General features: G+C 41.5%; 1 protein-coding gene across 1 annotated transcript in view; it reads left to right on the plus strand.

The window, feature by feature from the left end:
* The first annotated feature begins 225 nt into the window (after positions 1-225).
* The window catches only part of DNAH8 (dynein axonemal heavy chain 8), a 130,334-nt gene continuing 111,607 nt past the window's right edge, over positions 226-18,952 (plus strand). The window contains exons 1-11 of the mRNA XM_035110511.2: positions 226-348; positions 656-845; positions 4,098-4,261; positions 5,562-5,738; positions 7,405-7,518; positions 9,990-10,097; positions 11,402-11,503; positions 12,304-12,450; positions 13,053-13,250; positions 13,975-14,051; positions 15,718-15,817. Of these exons, the coding sequence (XP_034966402.2) occupies positions 241-348; positions 656-845; positions 4,098-4,261; positions 5,562-5,738; positions 7,405-7,518; positions 9,990-10,097; positions 11,402-11,503; positions 12,304-12,450; positions 13,053-13,250; positions 13,975-14,051; positions 15,718-15,817 (1,485 nt within the window). The 5' untranslated portion in view covers positions 226-240. The remainder of the gene's footprint in view (positions 349-655; positions 846-4,097; positions 4,262-5,561; positions 5,739-7,404; positions 7,519-9,989; positions 10,098-11,401; positions 11,504-12,303; positions 12,451-13,052; positions 13,251-13,974; positions 14,052-15,717; positions 15,818-18,952) is intronic.

Here is an 18,952-nt window from a genome sequence, read left to right on the forward strand (position 1 = left end):
CACATCACAAGAAACCAAAGAAGAAACCAAACCAATCTATGCTGCATACATTGCAATAAATTACAAAACATGACTGCAGCACAGGATGGGCTCATGGCAGTAACCAAATCACTTTATGCATCATTGCAGCTGATAGCAGTTTTTTTCAGATAAAAGTGAGGCATTGTGGTTGTTAAAAAGCTGTTTTTTTTCTTTTCAGAGTGTGGTAGAACAATTCCAGGAGTGCTGAAAGGAACCAAAATGATGAAGTTGTATGTACACGAATCTCCAGACAAATTCAAAGGGCTGTGTTTATTTTTTGTACGTGCTAGGAATGACACTGCCGTGAATGTCAAAACTATGCATGAGGTATTCTCACCACCGTCATTTGCAGCACGTCCATCAGATAGGCGAGGGCAGTGGCGGGTGGGGAGAGGTTCCATAAATGGTAGGGACTTCTGGGAGGGTGAAATACATTTTTCTGTGGAGACCCAGCTTGAGGTCCCTCTTGGTTAAGGCTGGGCAAGAGGATACGATGGAAGGAGGGAGTTTTCCTCTCAACACCTTGGGAGACAGGTGAGAGAAGATTATTAATTTTAGAGCCCTCAGAGATTGTTGCATAACTGATTTTTGTGCTTTTGACTTCTAATCCCTATCTTAATGCTCGATTTTCAAGGACATATACTTTTCAGTAATGGAAGGAAGTGAAGGGCTCCTGCTTGGGATCAAGAACATCCTCGCAAATCTTTTTCTTCCATCTGTCCTTGCCACAAATAATTGGGGCGCTTTGAATCAAACCAAGCAGGGAGAGTTTGAAAAACAGGCTTTTACTGAGACGCTGAACAGATATATGGCATTTTTGGATGGTAAGAACTACTGTGAGAAAGGAATGAGCTCAGTTAATCTCAGACGTTTGATTTTGAAGTATTACGCCATTTGTGTATTTATAAAAGGGATTCTCTCCTAATTCATGCGGTGCATGACGAATCTGTGCATGCTCACTCATTTAGCAAGTGAAAATTCACTTGCTGAGAGAGCGAAATGAGAAGGTGGCATGGAATGCTCACAGAACACACTAGACAGGAATTTAGACGAGAACTGTATTGTCCATCTCTGACAAAAACAGAACAGCAGTAGGAAACTCCTTACCCCACCCACATACAACTAAGTCCAGTGCTGCCCAGCAACCAAATGGCATTGTCCACAGAGCAACTGTGCATCTCTAGATCCTTTCTTCATGAGGATTACCTATGTCAAATCAGGGTGGGGATATATTTTTGTTAGGTTTTGAAACAAATACCTCCTTAGACACTGTGTGCCTCTTTGTCTGTCTTGAACAAATAAGTTTTAGCACTGTATGTCTTATTCTCATCAACAGGGAAGCTGGTGGGTCTGAAACCATGGGCTTTCAGTCTGAGTTGGAGGTCTTTAAGCAGAGGTTTGACAGGCATATGTCAAGAATGCTTTGATGGTGTTTCCTGCTTGGCAGGGGGTTGGACTGGATGGCCCTTGTGGTCTCTTCCAACTCTATGATTCTATGATTCTATGAGTCTCTGGACTCAGTGAGGTCTAAGGGTGGGTGGCCACATCAGCTGTCCCCGTGAACTGGTGAGCCAACTCTCCCTGGTCCCAGCATGTACTGAGGACTGTACTGTGGGGTTCTCCCTTTCCTCTTCCAAGAAGATAATGTCTGATTCAGGCTACAGCAGGTCCTAACAAAGTACCTCTTGTATTACCACCAGAGGCATGTTTCTGGGATGTGTTTCTTATGCTGTAAAACAAGTCCCAACACTTAACCAAGCACTCAAGACAGCTGACTCTAAGGATCAGTCCAGTTGCACCAAGCAAGTTCAGAGTCTGTGGCCTTTGGTAGAATCATAGCATTGTAGAGTGGAAGGGACCTCATGGTCCATCTAGTCCAATGCCAGGATCTCAGCTAAAGATGTGCCTTTAGTCTGCACACCTTGTTTGGCAGTGAGAGAGCCCTGCCAGACATGGGGATGCACACACGCTGCATCTTTAAAACAGAATTCTGTCAAAATCCCTTGCGCTGCAATTCCCATGTGCCTATCAACCAGATGGCTGTTTGGTGCTTGGGAATCACAGCACAAGGGACTCTTACAGGTGGATGGGGCAAGCCATCTGGCCATCACCTGACATCATAATGACGGCAGGTGTTTGACAGGTTGGTCGTCCTGCCCACCTGTCAAAGTTTGCATGCAGGGATGGGGCTAAAATCTAGTAAGCATTTGCTGTAGATAGCGCCGATGAAAGGTACCTCTTAACATCAGAGAATCTGTGTGTCATCAAAGCAAATAAAAATAACACAAATCTCATGAAGGAAGACATAAGACAAATTTTGTATGTCATTTTTGATAGACTACCGGTACTACATTAATCAAAGAAGATAGACTGCTACAAAGTTATCATAAAATTATGTGACTATAGATTTATTAAATATTTATCAAAATATGTTCTGCTTTGATAAGGAAAGCCACAGGCACACAGTATCTTAGCTTTCATATAAAAATATTGCCATGGTTGAATTCTCTGCTGTAAGAAGCCATTTGGACTTATTAAGTACATTATTGTCATGCACTATAGCTTCTAAGTGCTGTGACATTTCAGTGAAGTGCATCTTTTGATAGCACAATCCAGAAAACACTGGAGCCTAACTCAGCACAGCAATGTGACTGTTTCACACTGTGAAACCATTTTTTTTCTGAGTAATTCACGGCTAGGAAAATTATTGTTGCATTAAAAAAGTAAGTTTTATGTTTAATTGAATTTTGGGCTCCCTTCTGCCCCCTCATCTTAAAAACACCTCTGGGCCCCCTGCTCCATGCATTTTTGTTTCCTGCAGGTGGAATTTTCTATTGAGGTTTGTGAGGAGCAGCTACCTGCTACCACTCAAGGGCAGAGAGGACACTTTCCTAACTCGTATGCAAAATGCATATAGGTTTTCTCTTGAAATGGAACACTTTCTATAGATCAAATGGTGGAGTCTGAGTACATTATCTAGGTTGGGTTAGATCCTCAGTCTAGGTGGACAGGGGGTTGGGAGCTTCTCTGCCCCCCCCCCAGTCCAATGTTGCACAGCGTAAATTAATAACGCAGAGACTTCTTCAGCAAAAGAATAGAAGCTTTACTGAGTTAAAATAAACTTGTTTGCAAATAACAGCCTAGTGAACAGAAGATTAAATTAGCTTCCGAGCATACACAGAGTTACTGAGTCACACAGAGGCATTACGCACGAACAGTCTCTACCACTGAGCACAGGCTCCACAGAGCATAGGGTCCACCCCACCACCTGAGTCTGCCTGCAAGCAGATACAGTGATACCTCATGTTGTGAACTGGATCCGTTCCGGCGGCCCGTTCGCAACATGAAAAGGCCGCAACATGAAGCGCCGTATCTGCGCATGCGCTTCTGCACACGCGCAAAGCGCGATTTAGTGCTTCCACACATGCGCGCAGGTCACGGGCGCCAAACCCGGAAGTAACCCGTTCCGGGACTTCCGGGTTTGGCGCGTCCGTAACCTGAAAAGACGCAACACGAAGCGGATGTATCCTGAGGTATGACTGTACAATATTTATACAGAGAATGAGTCATCCTCAAGATGAGTCACAGTGATTCAGCATGCCCAAATGGTTCTGCAGCTTTTCAGCATTTCACAACATTTCTAGACTTCTTTACTGCTTCCTTTACTGCTTCTGCTCTCAAATACCTTTGTCACATGACATCCAAGGAGTCGGGTATCCCATCAAAGGGATGGGGTGTGTGTGTGTGTGCTTCTGTCCAGACACCCAGATGAGAGCTGATGGGCCATAGCACCCCAAAAATGGTGATCTTGGGGGTGGGAGTTGCCCCAGTTTGATGTACATCATAAGATGATCCTTAATCCTGCCAAATAATCAACAAGCAGATGGGCTGATTGATTCAGGATACACACCCAATGTCTGCGCCAAAAGCTGCTGACATCTGTAATCAATGAAGTTGTGGCCTGTTTATATTCCAAATTGTTGTCTTGTGTTTATTGCAACTTCACCACACCTCACCCCTGCTGCCCATGACTTCACTGCGCCTGGGCCCACAACCTTCTCTGTTATTTATTTTAGGTGCAAGAGTGAGCATTGAAGGGACAGTACAGCTGAAAAAAATAGATTATATTGACTTTAGTAAATTCCAGTCTTTTGAACAAGTGACAGCAGCAGCTGCTAATCCTGATATCGTTCATCAGTTAGAGGAAGTGCTTATGATATGGTATAAGCAAATTGAGCAAGTAAGTTTCTTTTTGTTTTTTAGCTATGAAGAACCAGGAATTCTCCAGTATATATGGAGCACTGTAAACGCCATGTTTATATGTGTATTACATTTACTTGGAAAAACTGCAAGGCGACGTGAAATTCAATGACTACGTTCTAAACATAGTTTAAAACAAAAGATCGTTTAGGAATCATATCTTGTATTTTTATATTGTTGTGCTTATTATTCCATTTTACATTGTCATAATCGTTTTACTGAAGGGCAGCCTAAAAGGGGAAGGAAAGCCTGAAAATGTTTAAAATAAAATATAATAATTAGTTCCCTGGTGTGCTATGGTCCATGGGGTCACGAAGAGTTGGACACGACTAAACGACTAAACAACAACAACAACAATAATTAGTTGGCTGGAACTTGCTTTGTCAGCTCCCACAGCCAAAGACACAGATTGCTGTTCATTTTTAAACGTGACTCGCATATTTCATTCTTGAAAATGTAACTTGGGGGGGGGGGAAGTGTTTTGAACATGACTGGTTCCCCTTCGCCCCCCCCAACTGTTTCTTTGGATTGCCAGCTTTTGCCATTTCCACGTGGCATTTTCTTGTGGACTTAGGCTGTGCACACATTGCCCGCTTAAAATGCAGCTAGGTGGTTCTTTTTCCTAATTTGGATAGGAGCCGGCTTGCGGGAAAATGCATCAAAACACATTTCATAGGAAATAAGAGGATAGAGCAGCGATGGGAAGCACACTGGTGACACAGTATTCTTTGCACATGATGCAGGTTTTTGCAGCAGCATCAACCTGACATTGTCTTCATCCAAACACGGCCTCATATTATTTAATCTGGATTTACTGTTTGTGTGGGAAATACAATAAATAAATAAAAAATCAGTGGAAACAGTAAATCCATATTAAATTGGGAGGGGGGTTATGGGTTGGAATTTTGTTGAGTACAACATTACATATGTACGAGCAGCATGGTGTCCACAATAAGCTGCATTTGAACTAAGTTATCTCAATGAAACCAGCAGGTGTGAATGAGTATGACAGTTTAGTTATAATTACTAATGAAAATGCATAAATAAAGACTATCGGGGGGTGGAGGTGGAACAGGAGTAAGGACTGAGAAAACAATGTGCAAGTTAAATTAGCAAAGCTGAATTTCATCCAGTTTTCACCCATCAGCATCCGTGATTGGCCCTTATGTTTCCGTTGCAGGAAATGGAATATTGACAGAGCTTATAATGGCTATGTAGAATGTGAAATTTATGACCAAGTGAAAAGCTCTTTCTGTATACATAACACTCTTTCATTGCAGGTTTTGATTGAGAGTGAACAGATGAGAAAGGAAGCTGATGACTCGGGTCCTCTAACCGAACTAGAACACTGGAAGCGTATGTCTGCTAAGTTTAATTTTATTATCGAACAGATCAAAGGACAAAATTGCAAGGCTGTTATAAATGTCCTAAATGTTGCACGCTCCAAAATAATAAAGGTAATTCTAATTCTTTAAAAAGAAATTATTTCATTGCTTTAAAATGTATCTCTCTGTATGTGTTATAAATTTTGTTTAATGACACTGTGTCTGTGGCATCCCTTTGTCACAGCTATTATTATTATTATTATTATTATTATTATTATTATTATTCTACCCATCTTTCACTCTAAGGTCCTAGGGTGGGTTAGGTAAAGTTAAAGGTACTCCTGACCGTTAGGTCCATTCACGGACGACTCTGGGGTTGGGGAGCTCATCTCGCTCTATAGGCCCAGGGAACTGGCGTTTGTCCGCAGACAGCTTCCAGGTCATGTGGTGGGTTAGAATAATTTAAAATGCAGCACAGCATTAAAAATGGTTTAGAATAATTGGCAATCGCAAAAATAGGGTGAGTCCTAAAATATGCATCTCAAATGCCAGGGATGCCACATATGTAGGACTATATTTTATCAAATCAGTTTAATTAATTCAGAGTAACTGCCACTGCCTGGTTTAGTTCTGTAACTACTGAGAGCCAGTGTGGTGTAGTGGTTAAGAGCAGTAGACTCGTAATCTGGGGGACCAGGTTCGCGTCTCCGCTCCTCCACATGCAGCTGCTGGGTGACCTTGGGCTAGTCACACTTCTCTGAAGTCTCTCAGCCTCACTCACCTCACAGAGTGTTTGTTGTGGGGGAGGAAGGGAAAGGGGAATGTTAGCCGCTTTGAGTCTCTTTAGGGTAGTGATAAAGCGGGATATCAAATCCAAACTCTTCTTCTTCTACTGTTGCAACCCTTCCCATGAACATAGACGCAAAAGGTTCCTTTGCCACCATTTAGCTACAATTTTAAAAATCTGTTATGTGTATTGCATTAATGTGCAGCAGAGTGATTATACCAACCGGCATGATAATTTACAATGTGACCTCTATACAGGATTGGTAGGCATAGTTTCATTACATGTGATGTGGGAGTTACAGGGAGAGGGAGAGGGGAGGGGCTGCTTTAGTACAATGATGCCAGGTATGTAAGGCTTCTCCCCCAATCTCCATGCCCTGGAAGAAAAGGTAAGAATCTCACACCTGGGTTTTCCTATGAACCCAATAAATCTACAATTCTCAAGTCAGATAGAAGCTGGCATGGAGCAAAACACATTAAACAGTTTCACAAGAAACTACAAAAAACCCTTGAATTGTGGCTAACGCCATGTGTACACAAATTCATAAATTAGCAGTGGGAGCACTGGAGTCAGAGTAAATGTTAATGTGTACATAGCTATGACAAACATAAGACTCTCCCAGAGTCCAGCTTTCTATGTACTGTACTATATTAAAGTAGCTTCTATTGGCATGAGATAAATTTTAGAAAATACCGTATTTTCCCGTGTATAAGACTAGGTTTTTTTTTTCTTTACAAAAAAAATGGTTTAAAATTGGGGCTTGTCTTATACACGGGTAGTGCTGAGGTGTTTTCTTAATTTGGAGTTTTATACATGGAGGTGTCTTATACACGGGGAAATACAGTAATTTATAGGAGAAAATGTTTTTAACTAGCATGTATGGAAAAATAAATAAATAGGTTTCCAGGGTATATTTTGTCAGTGCGGTTTGAATGTAATTCAATTTCTACTTTGTGAATTTTTCACATTTTATGTTGTTACAATGACCTGTTCCACAATTTTTTACTCTAGCTGTGGAGAGAATTGGATGCCAGAATAACAGATACAGCAAATGAATCAAAAGATAATGTGAGGTATTTGTACACCCTTGAAAAAGTTTGCCAGCCACTTTATAACTATGATTTAGTAAGTACTGTTTTTTCTTTAAAAATTCATATAATGTTACATTTCTCATTAGACTTACATGTAATGAATGTATTTAGAATGTTTGTCAAAAGCACTACGTATAAAATTGAGCATATTTAAACACCACCCAGACCGTATTTTTTTAACCACAAAGTAACCTTTAGGGCTAGCTATCCAAATAAAATATAGCAACACAACTTAGAAAGGCTTGGTGGTGGTGGAGAATGGAAAGGTTTGCAAAGGCAGCAGTCTTGACATGAACTGGAAGCTAGGTGGGGGTGGGGTGCATGTGTGTTGTCAGAGTCAGGGATGAAGCCAGAAGAGTTATTGTCCAAAGTACAAGTCCTGACTGAAGGACAAACCAGGAGGTGGGACTAAAGAGGACAGGAGAGGAAGTGGGGAGTAAAGGACAAACCTGGAAGCAAAACCTAAAGAACAGGCCACAAGGCCATTTTCCCCAGGCTCTGCTCACCTGGCCTACACCAGGCATCATATCTGACATCGGGTGTGGGGCAGGTAAAGCCAAAAGTAGGCTTTGCAGGTAACACTGAAAAGCTGATGGGTGGAACCTGCAAACCTCTGTGCCTTTGTGCATGTGGTTTGGTTTCAAGCGACCCAAGCAAAGGAAGCTCTCTGCTGAAGTTGGGGTTTGCACACTGATCAGCTAATTGGCAGTGCCTGCAAACCCCATAGCTCTTGCCTGCACACTTTGATTCCAAGCTGGTAAGAGAAAAGGCTTCACTTGACATCATTGTGGTGTCAGGTGATTGACATGCAGGTGGTTCTGCCCACCTGTCAAAGAGGCCTGTGGAGGTTGGAGGAGGATCCTGCCTACCAGTGGGATAAGCTTCCTCACATGTGCCGAAGAGCAAGCCAGAGGTCAGGATCAAAGAACAGCCAACGGATACAGGAATGCATCAAAGTTGAATTGGAAGATGAAACCCTTTTTACACCTTCTGTGCAGCAGGATGCAGTGGGCAGCCTGGGTGGGCAGACTCAGTTCAAGGCCTGAGATTATTTCATTGCCTAGGTGGGTGCTACAACTGATAGTTCAGTGTCTTACTGCAAGTGGCAGCTGCACACAGATACCAAGGCTGTCCAAGTTCAACCTCTCCTGCGAGCTCTCCAAGATGAGAGGAAACTAAACACGCTGCTTTCTATCATGCCTTTTCTTATTATCTACATGGTGCTTTCAGTCATGTTGTATTATGCAAAGGTGAGAAAATGGCCCATCACTATGATATGGCTAAAGGGCACTAGCAGACAACTGTAGCAAGAAACTCATTCATTTAATGTCTTGGAAAATAATTTTAGTGGTAGGGGTTGAAACTGATTTCCCCAACTGAGGCTGAAATTACTGCTTTAAGAGTTGAAAGGTGACAAACAATCAGGTAAATAAGGTGTATTTTATTGAGCTTTAGTGACCATTCAGAGCTCTCCCCTTGCCTCCATTAATGCTTATTATTACTATTCAAAAGTTGTTTTCCTACTTCACATTTCACCACACACCTGCCAGCCACAAAGTTTCTCTGATTACCAGCCCGTACAACCCTGTGACTACACTTGAGCTGCCCCAATGGAACATGGCGATGAACTTTTGGTTTTCTTCTGAATATAATCCTATGATTTCATATCTGAGGAGTCAGTGCCACATTTTGAGTGAGGGCAGTGCTGTTAACATGGAGAAATAGTTGTATCTTTCCCTGAGTTGTTGAATACCATCTTGGGCTCCATTCAGATGTAACCCTACATCATAAACCATGGTGAAGCAAATCAGTTTGTGCTGATGCACACAGACTGAGCTTTCCTGCTTTGGTTCCTCTCTTCCTCCAGAAGGGAAACAAACCACAGAGTCAGCGATTGCCTTAGCATGATGTCTGAACAACAAGTGATTGCATTTTCTTTCATTCCAAACAACCTAGGGTTGTTCTTGGCTTCTTGGTTGTGATTTGTTTGGGAGAAATAAACCCACAAACACTAGAGGAAGGTAGGAGCAAAGCAGTGATGCAGAAACTGCATGTACACATGACAAAATCAGCCTTCTGGATGTAGTAGAGCAACTACAGCATCTTCCTGGCAAGCAGGTTGCTGTTGTTTACTAGGAGGAAGAGGAATGAAGCAGCAGGGAGGTCAGTTTGATGCCAGTGTGCCAAATTAGCTCTGCTGGTGCATTTGTGACTTAGCAGTGCATCTGAGCGCAACCTTTATGTAAATGGGGCAGTGGCCATTATCCTGAAACATGAAGGTCTGTGGGATGGAGCATCAGTGGTTATGGCCGGAGGGAGGAACCGAGTCCAGCAGTACACATTGCAGAGGACACACACAGAGCTCTCTGGTTCTTCTCTGTTCAGTTTTTTATCCCATTCACAAGAGAGATATCTGTTTCCTGCTTTTTGTCACCCCAGCTGGTAGTTTAAAGCATCTTGTCTCACATCAGGAATTTATCTAATTCTACAAAATGTTTGTTTTAGGTTTCCATGGCCCATGGAATACAGAACTTGATTAACGCTATCCGAATGATTCATAGCGTTTCAAGATACTATAACACTTCTGAGAGAATGACGTCACTGTTTATAAAAGTAGGTGGAGATGTGTATGTAAATTTTAAGAAGCGGATTTTCCCCCAGAATGCAAAATGAGAGAATTGGGTGCTTTACGTAAAGTAATCCCACACACACTAGCCAACTGAGCCAACTGCCAAACCCTCTGCCAGTTGTCCACTTGTTTGCTCATTCTCCCTCTTTCTCGGTGCTGAACTTCCTTATATTGCATTATGGTTATAGTAAGTCAGATCTTTCCATTTACAGCACAAGCTTCATGGAGGAGGGGGGCAGAGAGAGAGGGTGTCTCAGGAAGATAGCACTGAAGTCAAGGAAGAGAGAGGAATAGAGATGCATGGGAGAAAAGCTGCGGGTAGAAGAGAGTAAATGTGTTTCATATGTTGAAGGGGGAAGTACAGTAGTTACACTTCATCCTTGGCCTTTCTCTCCATAACATGGGGTCTCTTCCATGGCTGCTCTTTCCACAGAAGATGGCTCATGCAATTTCCCTTCAGAATAAAAATTTGCTCGTGCCACACCTAATTTTTAGTGATAAGGTGATAAAGTGATAAGAAATACCTCAGGAAACAAAAAGAAACAACTCCTAGCAGTGCTTGATTTATAACACAGAATGCAGCTACTTCATAATATGATTGTGGGGCATCCAGAAAGGATAAAACAATAACATGTTTATTGTAATAACATGTATTATTCTCAATACATAATGATAACCAAGCCTATTATATAAGTATGTACACAAATGCACTGAGAGGTGGGAGCTTGCTTTTGCCGGGAAATCTCATTTATATTAGGTCCAATTTGAGGCAAACTCTCCTCTCCTCATCAACACAAAGCTGCCTTTCTCTTTTCTGATCTTTCATATTGAGTCAGAGTTGAAAATTCCTGTTCACAACAATATGTCATAGAGAACTGTAGAGGAATAGCCAGAGTTCTTGCTCTCATTTTGAGAAGATACCTATCCATATTCTGCAAATAAAAGATATTATTTTGATACTATACTGCACTGAAATGTTTAAATGTTTCTTTGATTGTCCTTGGATCTTCTCGTCACACTTGTCATCCTTTCCTGCCACACAAGTGGCACACTGCACTGTTTGAGAACCGCTGTCATAGACAGGTAGTATGCAGTCAGGGCTCTTTTTCAGCTGCAACTCACAGGAACTCAGTTCCAGCACCTCTCAGGTGGACGCCATTGCCATGATAAGAGAACTAGGGAAGCATTCATGATGAGTTCTAGAAAAATAGCACTGTATACCGTATATATTTTCCCTTCTATTCTAACAACTCTGACCTGATGTTTTCTCTGTCTTTTTCTATGATAGGTTACAAATCAAATGGTAACAGCATGTAAGGCATATATTACTGATGGAGGTTTTAATCGTGTATGGGAACAGGAAACTCCTATAGTAATTAAGAAAATTCAGGTTTGTGTGGCAACAGCGCATGATTTCAGTAGTCGTTACAACTGCTCCCTGCAGATGTTTTTCTGAAAGTGTGTGTGTGTGTACATATACCGGTATTATAATGATTGTATTTTTGTTGTGCAGTAAGACTCTGGTTTTCATTCTCAATAAGCTACTATAGTGCGTTCTCATTACATCTATTAGTACAAAATGTATAGTATAATAATTTACATGCTCCTTTAGATTTTTGAAAAATTCTGATTGTTCTATCTTAGCAGGTCTCGCTTCCTAATTAGGTCCCGGGGGATTTTCCTCAGTACAGCACTCTGTGGTTTGGTCTTTACACTAGGAAATGAAAAGAAATTAATTTTGAATGGTTACAAAACAGGAAGCATTTTGTCAGCATTTCCCCTTAATTAGCGAGAAACATTCAGCAGTCAGGGCAGGAGAGGGAAGAACACTCATCATATAGGCTAAGGAAACTTTCTCCACAAAACTCCCACTGCTTGCCCATGTGAGCAAAAATAAATTTAGGTCTCTTCACATTTCAGTAGATGACAACCATTAAAGCTATATGAAATATTAATTTTGCATATAAAAATGCAAAGACAAATTCTAATTGGGTAGTGCCATGTACACAGGAAAAACAACTGTAAATGGTAGGATTTTTTCTCGCAATAATTGGAATATTGAATTGATTTATTGAATTTCTGTCCTGCCCACGTAGAGGGCTAAAGGGACAGCTTATAGCTGTAGGCAGCCTGCCTAATAAACCTTTCTTGCTTGCTTGCTGGTACTAATTGCTATCTATTTGTCCTTAGGACTGTATTTTTCTGTTTAAAGAGTATCAAAAGAGTTTTCATAAAACAAGAAAACAAATTTTGGAGACTTCAGGGGAGAAGACATTCGAAGTCTCTGAGATGTATATTTTTGGCAAATTTGAAGCTTTCTGCAAAAGGCTAGAAAAGGCAAGTGTGCTTCAGAAACCCGTTTTAAGAATAAAACATATATGCTATCTTTTGATTTCAGCCTATTAACTAAAGGATCACGTTAACACAAGTCGAGGAGTTAATAAGGTGTTGATGGTTATCTTCTTTGAGGGGGTTGGGAACTACCTGCTGTTGTCACAATCTAGAGTTAAAACCAATGTTCCCAGTTCTTTCAGGTACATTTTGTCCAACTGTAGTTTGGGCCAAACACTCACTGGGGTGATAAAAATGATATCAGAGTTGTAATACTTTAGACTGCGGTTGTGGGCGGTGGGGAAATCCCTTCAAAGAGAAAACTTCATGTCATTGAGAAGAGTTCTAACCTAGTATTTGTGATATGCTAATCCTACCAAGCCTTTGACTGATTAATAATCTACAGCCTTTTAAATATATTTGTCGGATGGAGGGGTATTACTTTGTTTTGTTTTCACGACTTATTTTGTGCTTCTGTCCTGTATTTTTATCTTGTGAACTGCCCTGATCTCTTTGGATGAAGGGCAGTACAAAAATTTAATAAATCATAAAAATAATAACTACAGGAGTCCATTATCTTTATAGTGAAAACAACTCCCCTATTTTAGATTACAGAGATGATAACCATAGTTCAAACCTTTTCTGCACTGAGTATGTCCACCATTGAAAGCATTGATATTATGGCAATTAAGTTCAAAAACATCTACCAAAGCGTTCAAAAGAAAAAATACGATATTCTTGACCCAAGGAAAACAGAGTTTGATGTGGATTTCGCAGATTTCATGACAAAAATTGAAAATTTAGAGGTAAGTATCATTAACTGATTAAGTGATAGAAATTGTTGGTGTTTTTGAGACTTAAGTCATAGTGAGAGAATTGAATTTATTTCACTGAATCTACTTGGCGTCTTATTGGAGTATGAGTAATGTTGGATATCACCCATACAAATTTCATATTTAATTAAGATTCCAACAGTTATATACATTTATAAATTACAGTGTATCCTTACTTCCTGAATAGGAATGGTCCTCTCAAGGAGCCAGCCATGCTTTTCTGGTTTGGGGGGCTTTCCCCCCCCTAAAGCAAAATTTTTGCCTGCAGATATGGAGGGGTGCCCCTGACTATAGCAACTGACTCCCTTCCTCCTCCCAAATCCCTGTTTGGGTGCCCCATGTATTGGCACAGAGGACACCCACTTTATCCAGCTCTTCTGTTCTGTTTAATCGGTTCTGTTCTGCTTTTGTTTGGAATTGTTTTACTTGTTTAAGATTGTATGGTTATATTGCTGTAACTTGCCCTGAGACGTTATGGTGGGTGAGAAATCTTACGCATAAATAAATGAAATAAATACTAATTATTATGCCTCTTGTTATCTTTGTAGAAAACCCACAGTTAATTATTTAGGCTGCAGTCCTAAACACATCTACTGTACTTAGGAGTAACTCCAGCTGCCTTCAGTGGGGCTTACCTGCAGATAAGTGGGATTCCAGCCTCAGTTGATGCCATTATATGTTTTATTTTTTTATTTAGGTCCAGATACAGACATTTATGAGTAGTTGTTTTGGACGAATCTTGTCTTCACAACATGCTCTCCAGCTGCTTCAAAGGTACGGCAAACATGTTTAGGAGATGCTTTAAATTAGAGGGACTAGCAAGCTTTTTAAAACACGCAGTGCAGTCTGGACTGCACTGTTGGGTGATATTTAAGCGTATGCAATTCTAGCAAGATCATGCTGTTTCTCCTGCACATCTTTCAAACAATACATTCCTTCTTTAAAATATAGTTGATCTAAAAAAGAAACGAAAAAATGGTGTCACATGCCAGCTTATTTCTCATTTCCTTTGCAGCACAATTAATACCGCCATCTGAACCACAGTACTGTAGATCAGTGTTTCTCAACCTTTTTTGGGCCACGGCACACTTGTTCCGTGAAAAAAATCACGAGGCACACCACCATTAAAAAGGTTAAAAAATTTAACTCTGTGCCGCCCTATATTATAATTATGACTGTAAGAAACACTTGCCAAATATTGCTTTCCGGCGAGTCAGTGTTACGTTTTGGCGGCCGCCAGGCTTGTTTGCACTGAGCTTTGGGAAAGAGGAGGAGAAATATTGCTTTCCGGCGGGTCAGCGTCTTTTATTGGCGGCCGCCAGGCACGTGACAATGCAAATCGCCCTTCTCGTCGCCGCACGTCGCGGCACACCAGCCAGCGTCTCGCGGCACACTAGTGTGCCACGGAACAGCGGTTGAGAAACGCTGCTGTAGATTATATTCTTGTGGATTATATTTACTAAGAAGGCTCCAGGACAATTATCACATAATAATTGGCTTACTGGAGAGTAATGTCACTGCAGGGTGAACATCTTTAATGTGAGGAAGGTGCTTCCATAGGATGGATATCCATGTAGTGGAAGCTGCTTCACATGGTGCAGCTAAACTGGTGATAACAATGCAGTTTGCTGTGCTAACCAGGTAAAGCTCAAAAGGGAAATGCACACCTCCAAATGCTTTGAGGGCACATGCTGGGCAGTCACAATTAGCTATGGCTCCCTGGCTTACAGTGGTACCTCTACTTATGAATAACTCTACTTACGAATGTTTCTACTTACGAACGGAGCTCCGTCTGCCATCGTGGATGCAGTTTAGATAGGATTTTTTCTACTTATGGATTTTGGGATTCGACTTACAATTTTTTTCGACTTGCGAATGTGCGTTCAGAATGCATTAAATTCATAAGTAGAGATACCACTGTAATGGGAAATATCAGGAGCCAAAAAACGATTTGTTGGTGTGACTTTTCCCTTCACAGATGTGCAGCAAGTGCCATTTTAACACTTTGGCCACAGCAAACAGAATTACTATGTATTTTTAATCTTTGTTGGAAGCCAGCCATAGTGGCTGGGGAAACCCAGCCAGATGGGTGGGGTATAAATAAATAAATAAATAAATAAATAAATAAATAAATAATTACTACTACTACATAAAATGCACTGCCCTCTCCAACCTATCTAGTCACCTATGATTAGCAGAGGGGAACCATTTCTTCCTCGTCTCTTTCTCACACAGCATAACTTCCATGATGCTGTAGACTTAAGTGGTTAGGCACCCTGGGAAATTAATATTCAAGTTCAGGATACACATGCGTCTAAATAATACACAGAAGTGGTTTTCTTCATTCTTTGCAGCCACAACATACAGAACTATGGTGTTAACAGTAACGGTAGGATGACTAACCTTTCAGCGGAGACTGTTGACCGTTTAATCTCTTTAGGTTTCAGAAGCTGAATATGCCATGCCTTCAGCATGAAATCGCACACACGATCGGGCGTATTCTTCAGCATTATGTTGCGGAACTTGAGGCAACTAAAAAGGTACTTACGGTGCAATCCTTAGCATGCCTAATCAAAAGCAAGACCTATTCAGGTCCTTGGGAAATGCTACAAGTGGCCAGCGGGATGCAGCTGGTGCTGTGGTCTAAACCAGGCATCCCCAAACTGCGGCCCTCCAGATGTTTTGGCCTACAACTCCCATGATCCCTAGCTAACAGGACCAGTGTTTGGGGAAGATGGGAATTGTAGTCCAAAACATCTGGAGGGCCAAAGTTTGGGGATGCCTGGTCTAAACCACTGAGCCTCTTGGGCTTGCCGATCAGAAGGTTGGCGGTTTGAATCCGCACAACGGGGTGAGCTCCTGTTGCTCTGGCCCAGCTCCTGCCTACCTAGCAGTTCGAAAGCATGCCAGTGCAAATAGATAAATAGGTACTGCTCTGGCGGGAAGGTAAACACCGTTGCGCCAGAAGTGGTTTAATCATGCTAGCCACATGACTCAGAAAACTGTCTGTGGACAAACGCTGGCTCCCTCGGCCTGAAAGCGGGATGAGCACTGCAACCCCATAGTCACCTTTGACTAGACTTAACCGTCCAGGGGTCCTTTACCTTTACCTTTTACAAGTGGCCAGCAGAGCAGGGCAGCTGGCATGGTGCAAGGACAGTGGTAGCAGCATCAGATTGGCTCCGCTGCTGCGCACGTACTATGCCACCGTGCACCTCCTTTTCACATTGGGAAGCCAGGTAAGCAAAGTTGCCCTGTCCTGCCAGCTGCTACCGCTGTCAAGTAAATGTGTTTTGGATTGCAATCTTAGTGCATTTACCTTGAGTAGAAACAGCCACCTTTCCTTGTTAATTTAATCGGTTTTAGTTGTAGAGAATGATTTGATTTGATAGGGGCAAAATGTTAACAGGCGGAGTGTGACTTAGTATTCATTTTTTTTTCATAATCTATTTTTTATTAATTTTCCAATTAAAACACGATTATATCACATTCATTATTTCGAATTATACAAATACATATCAATTAAACCGAATATTATGCCAAATCATATAATATTTTCTGGAGTTCCCATGCTTCAAAAATTTGGGGATTCCTCGCACCCGTCTACTGCCGTCTTTTTCTAAAGTCCAAATCTTCTCTCAAAATCCAAAATAAGCCCGATCATTCCCCACCAGTCACTAAAATATTTTCTTCATTCATCCGATTTTTCCACAGCTGCTGAAATAAGTATCAAACGAGAGTTCACATATATTCTTTCTCCTGTGTGAGTTTTAATCGTCCTGCCCCCCCCATATATCTTCTGTCTGGAATGTCCTGTTGCGCCAGCCTTTCAACACGGAGCAGCGCCATCTTAAAAAGCTTAGATCACTTTCGTTTTCTTAAGCTTTTTATTTTTTAAACCACCGATCTTTGTAAAATTTACAGCTTTTTCAGGCAAAGAAACAGCAGTCACTTTATGCATAGACTCTTGATAAGTTTGTAGCTCTCCTTGCCCTGTAGCTGAACTTAGCTTCAGATCGCTGTTCAAATTCAAAGTGCGTCACAACCATAAATCCACTGAGCGCATTCCAGGGACTCCGACCATCCAGTTAAAGGGGGGCTTCTCTCTTCAGTAGTTTTCCAACTTCAAAGGATATGCTCAATAAAATAGTTTATAAAGTTCATTACTTACTCAGGTATTCTTAATCTCTCATTTGTTCCAAACAAACAAGGACGTCCCGTCCGGGAAGGTATGGAGTAACTCGTAGAGTATATGAAAAAAATAAAAAAGTTCGCTTCCCTTCTCGTTACGTCCCCATCAATCTTTCTTCCAGATAACATACAGCTTTGACTTCTCACCCTCAGCAGCACAAATTCCTTGGCAGTAAACAGAGCTTCTTCCCCTCCTTCCGAAGCATGTCCATGAATACGCCTAATTATCTTCTTTAATCATGGAGATCCCGCCATGCAGGTTAGCGTCCGGGAGTGCCGACATTTCATGAGTGCTCTCAGCCCAAGCCCCCCCCCTCCTTAATCGGAGTGGGTTTGGGGGCATCGCGGGCCCGCGGCCCCTCTCCGTAACCCCCGGAGAGGTAGGGGGGTTGCCTTTAACTCCCCTGGCAACCGCCGAATTCCTCATGAAGGTCGGAGAGATGGAACAAGGGTCAGCCATTCCTGCAGGCGGAAGCGGAACTCGAGTGTGACTTAGTATTCACTGGGGTGTTGGTGTTGTTTTGAGGGTGTCATGGTCCTGGTGTGGTATTTTAATATGAAGAGGGCCTTTATGACAGTTAAAATGGAGATACATTCAAAAAATTGCTATATAGATAAAAAAGATAAAAATATTAATAGTAGTGAATGGATGGCATGGTGAGGCATTTACTTGACCTCCTGGTAGGTAGGTGAGTGACTGCTGCTTACCAGGAGGGGGAGGGCAGCAAGGTGCAAACGTACCAGCGGGAGCATCAGATTGGCTAAGCTGGTGCGTTTGCATCTCACTGACCTTGCTGGCCCCTTGCCCCACCATGCGGTGAGCTACTAATATTATATATGACCATCCCTTGTAACAATAAACAGTTCCTTTTATTAAAACTTAAAAATAAGTTCAAAAGCTGATGATAAATCAGCTAAAAAAAATTTAGCTGACCTACAGCCATAACAATGAAAGATCTAAAATACTTAATACAACAGGAGAAGCAGAGAAACACTATTTGTATATCTAAGTTTTTTGGTAGCATTACAGACTAATTTTTATGTTAACTTTGGAAATGTTGGATCATATAGATTAATCAGCCTTAAATGGTTTCAGGATGGGGTATTGGAAGTTCTGCCTACAGGAACACAAACCTGCTCATGGTCTGCCATTGAAGTCAGATGAGCAAAAACTAGAAACAATCCCTTTTTAGTGATGGCCATTGTTTATGGAACTTGCACTGAGAGGATGTGCACCTGGCCACATTAGTGCTAGCTTTTAAAAAGGGCATCGAAAATCTGTCGTCGCCCCCCCCCCCCAGATTTGGTTCTTTTATTAAGAAAACTTTGACTTTTTTAGATTGTTGCTTTTAGATTTTTCAATTTCAGCAGTTGAAAATGTATTGAACTTTCGGTTTCAGCTAAACACTTTTAAAAACGACGTATTGCTAGTTTTGTTTTGCTGCTTTTAAAATCCGCTTCACCTGTGAAATGTTTCAGTTGTA

This window comes from Zootoca vivipara, chromosome 3, assembly GCF_963506605.1.
Source record: "Zootoca vivipara chromosome 3, rZooViv1.1, whole genome shotgun sequence".
Taxonomy (NCBI): domain Eukaryota; kingdom Metazoa; phylum Chordata; class Lepidosauria; order Squamata; family Lacertidae; genus Zootoca; species Zootoca vivipara.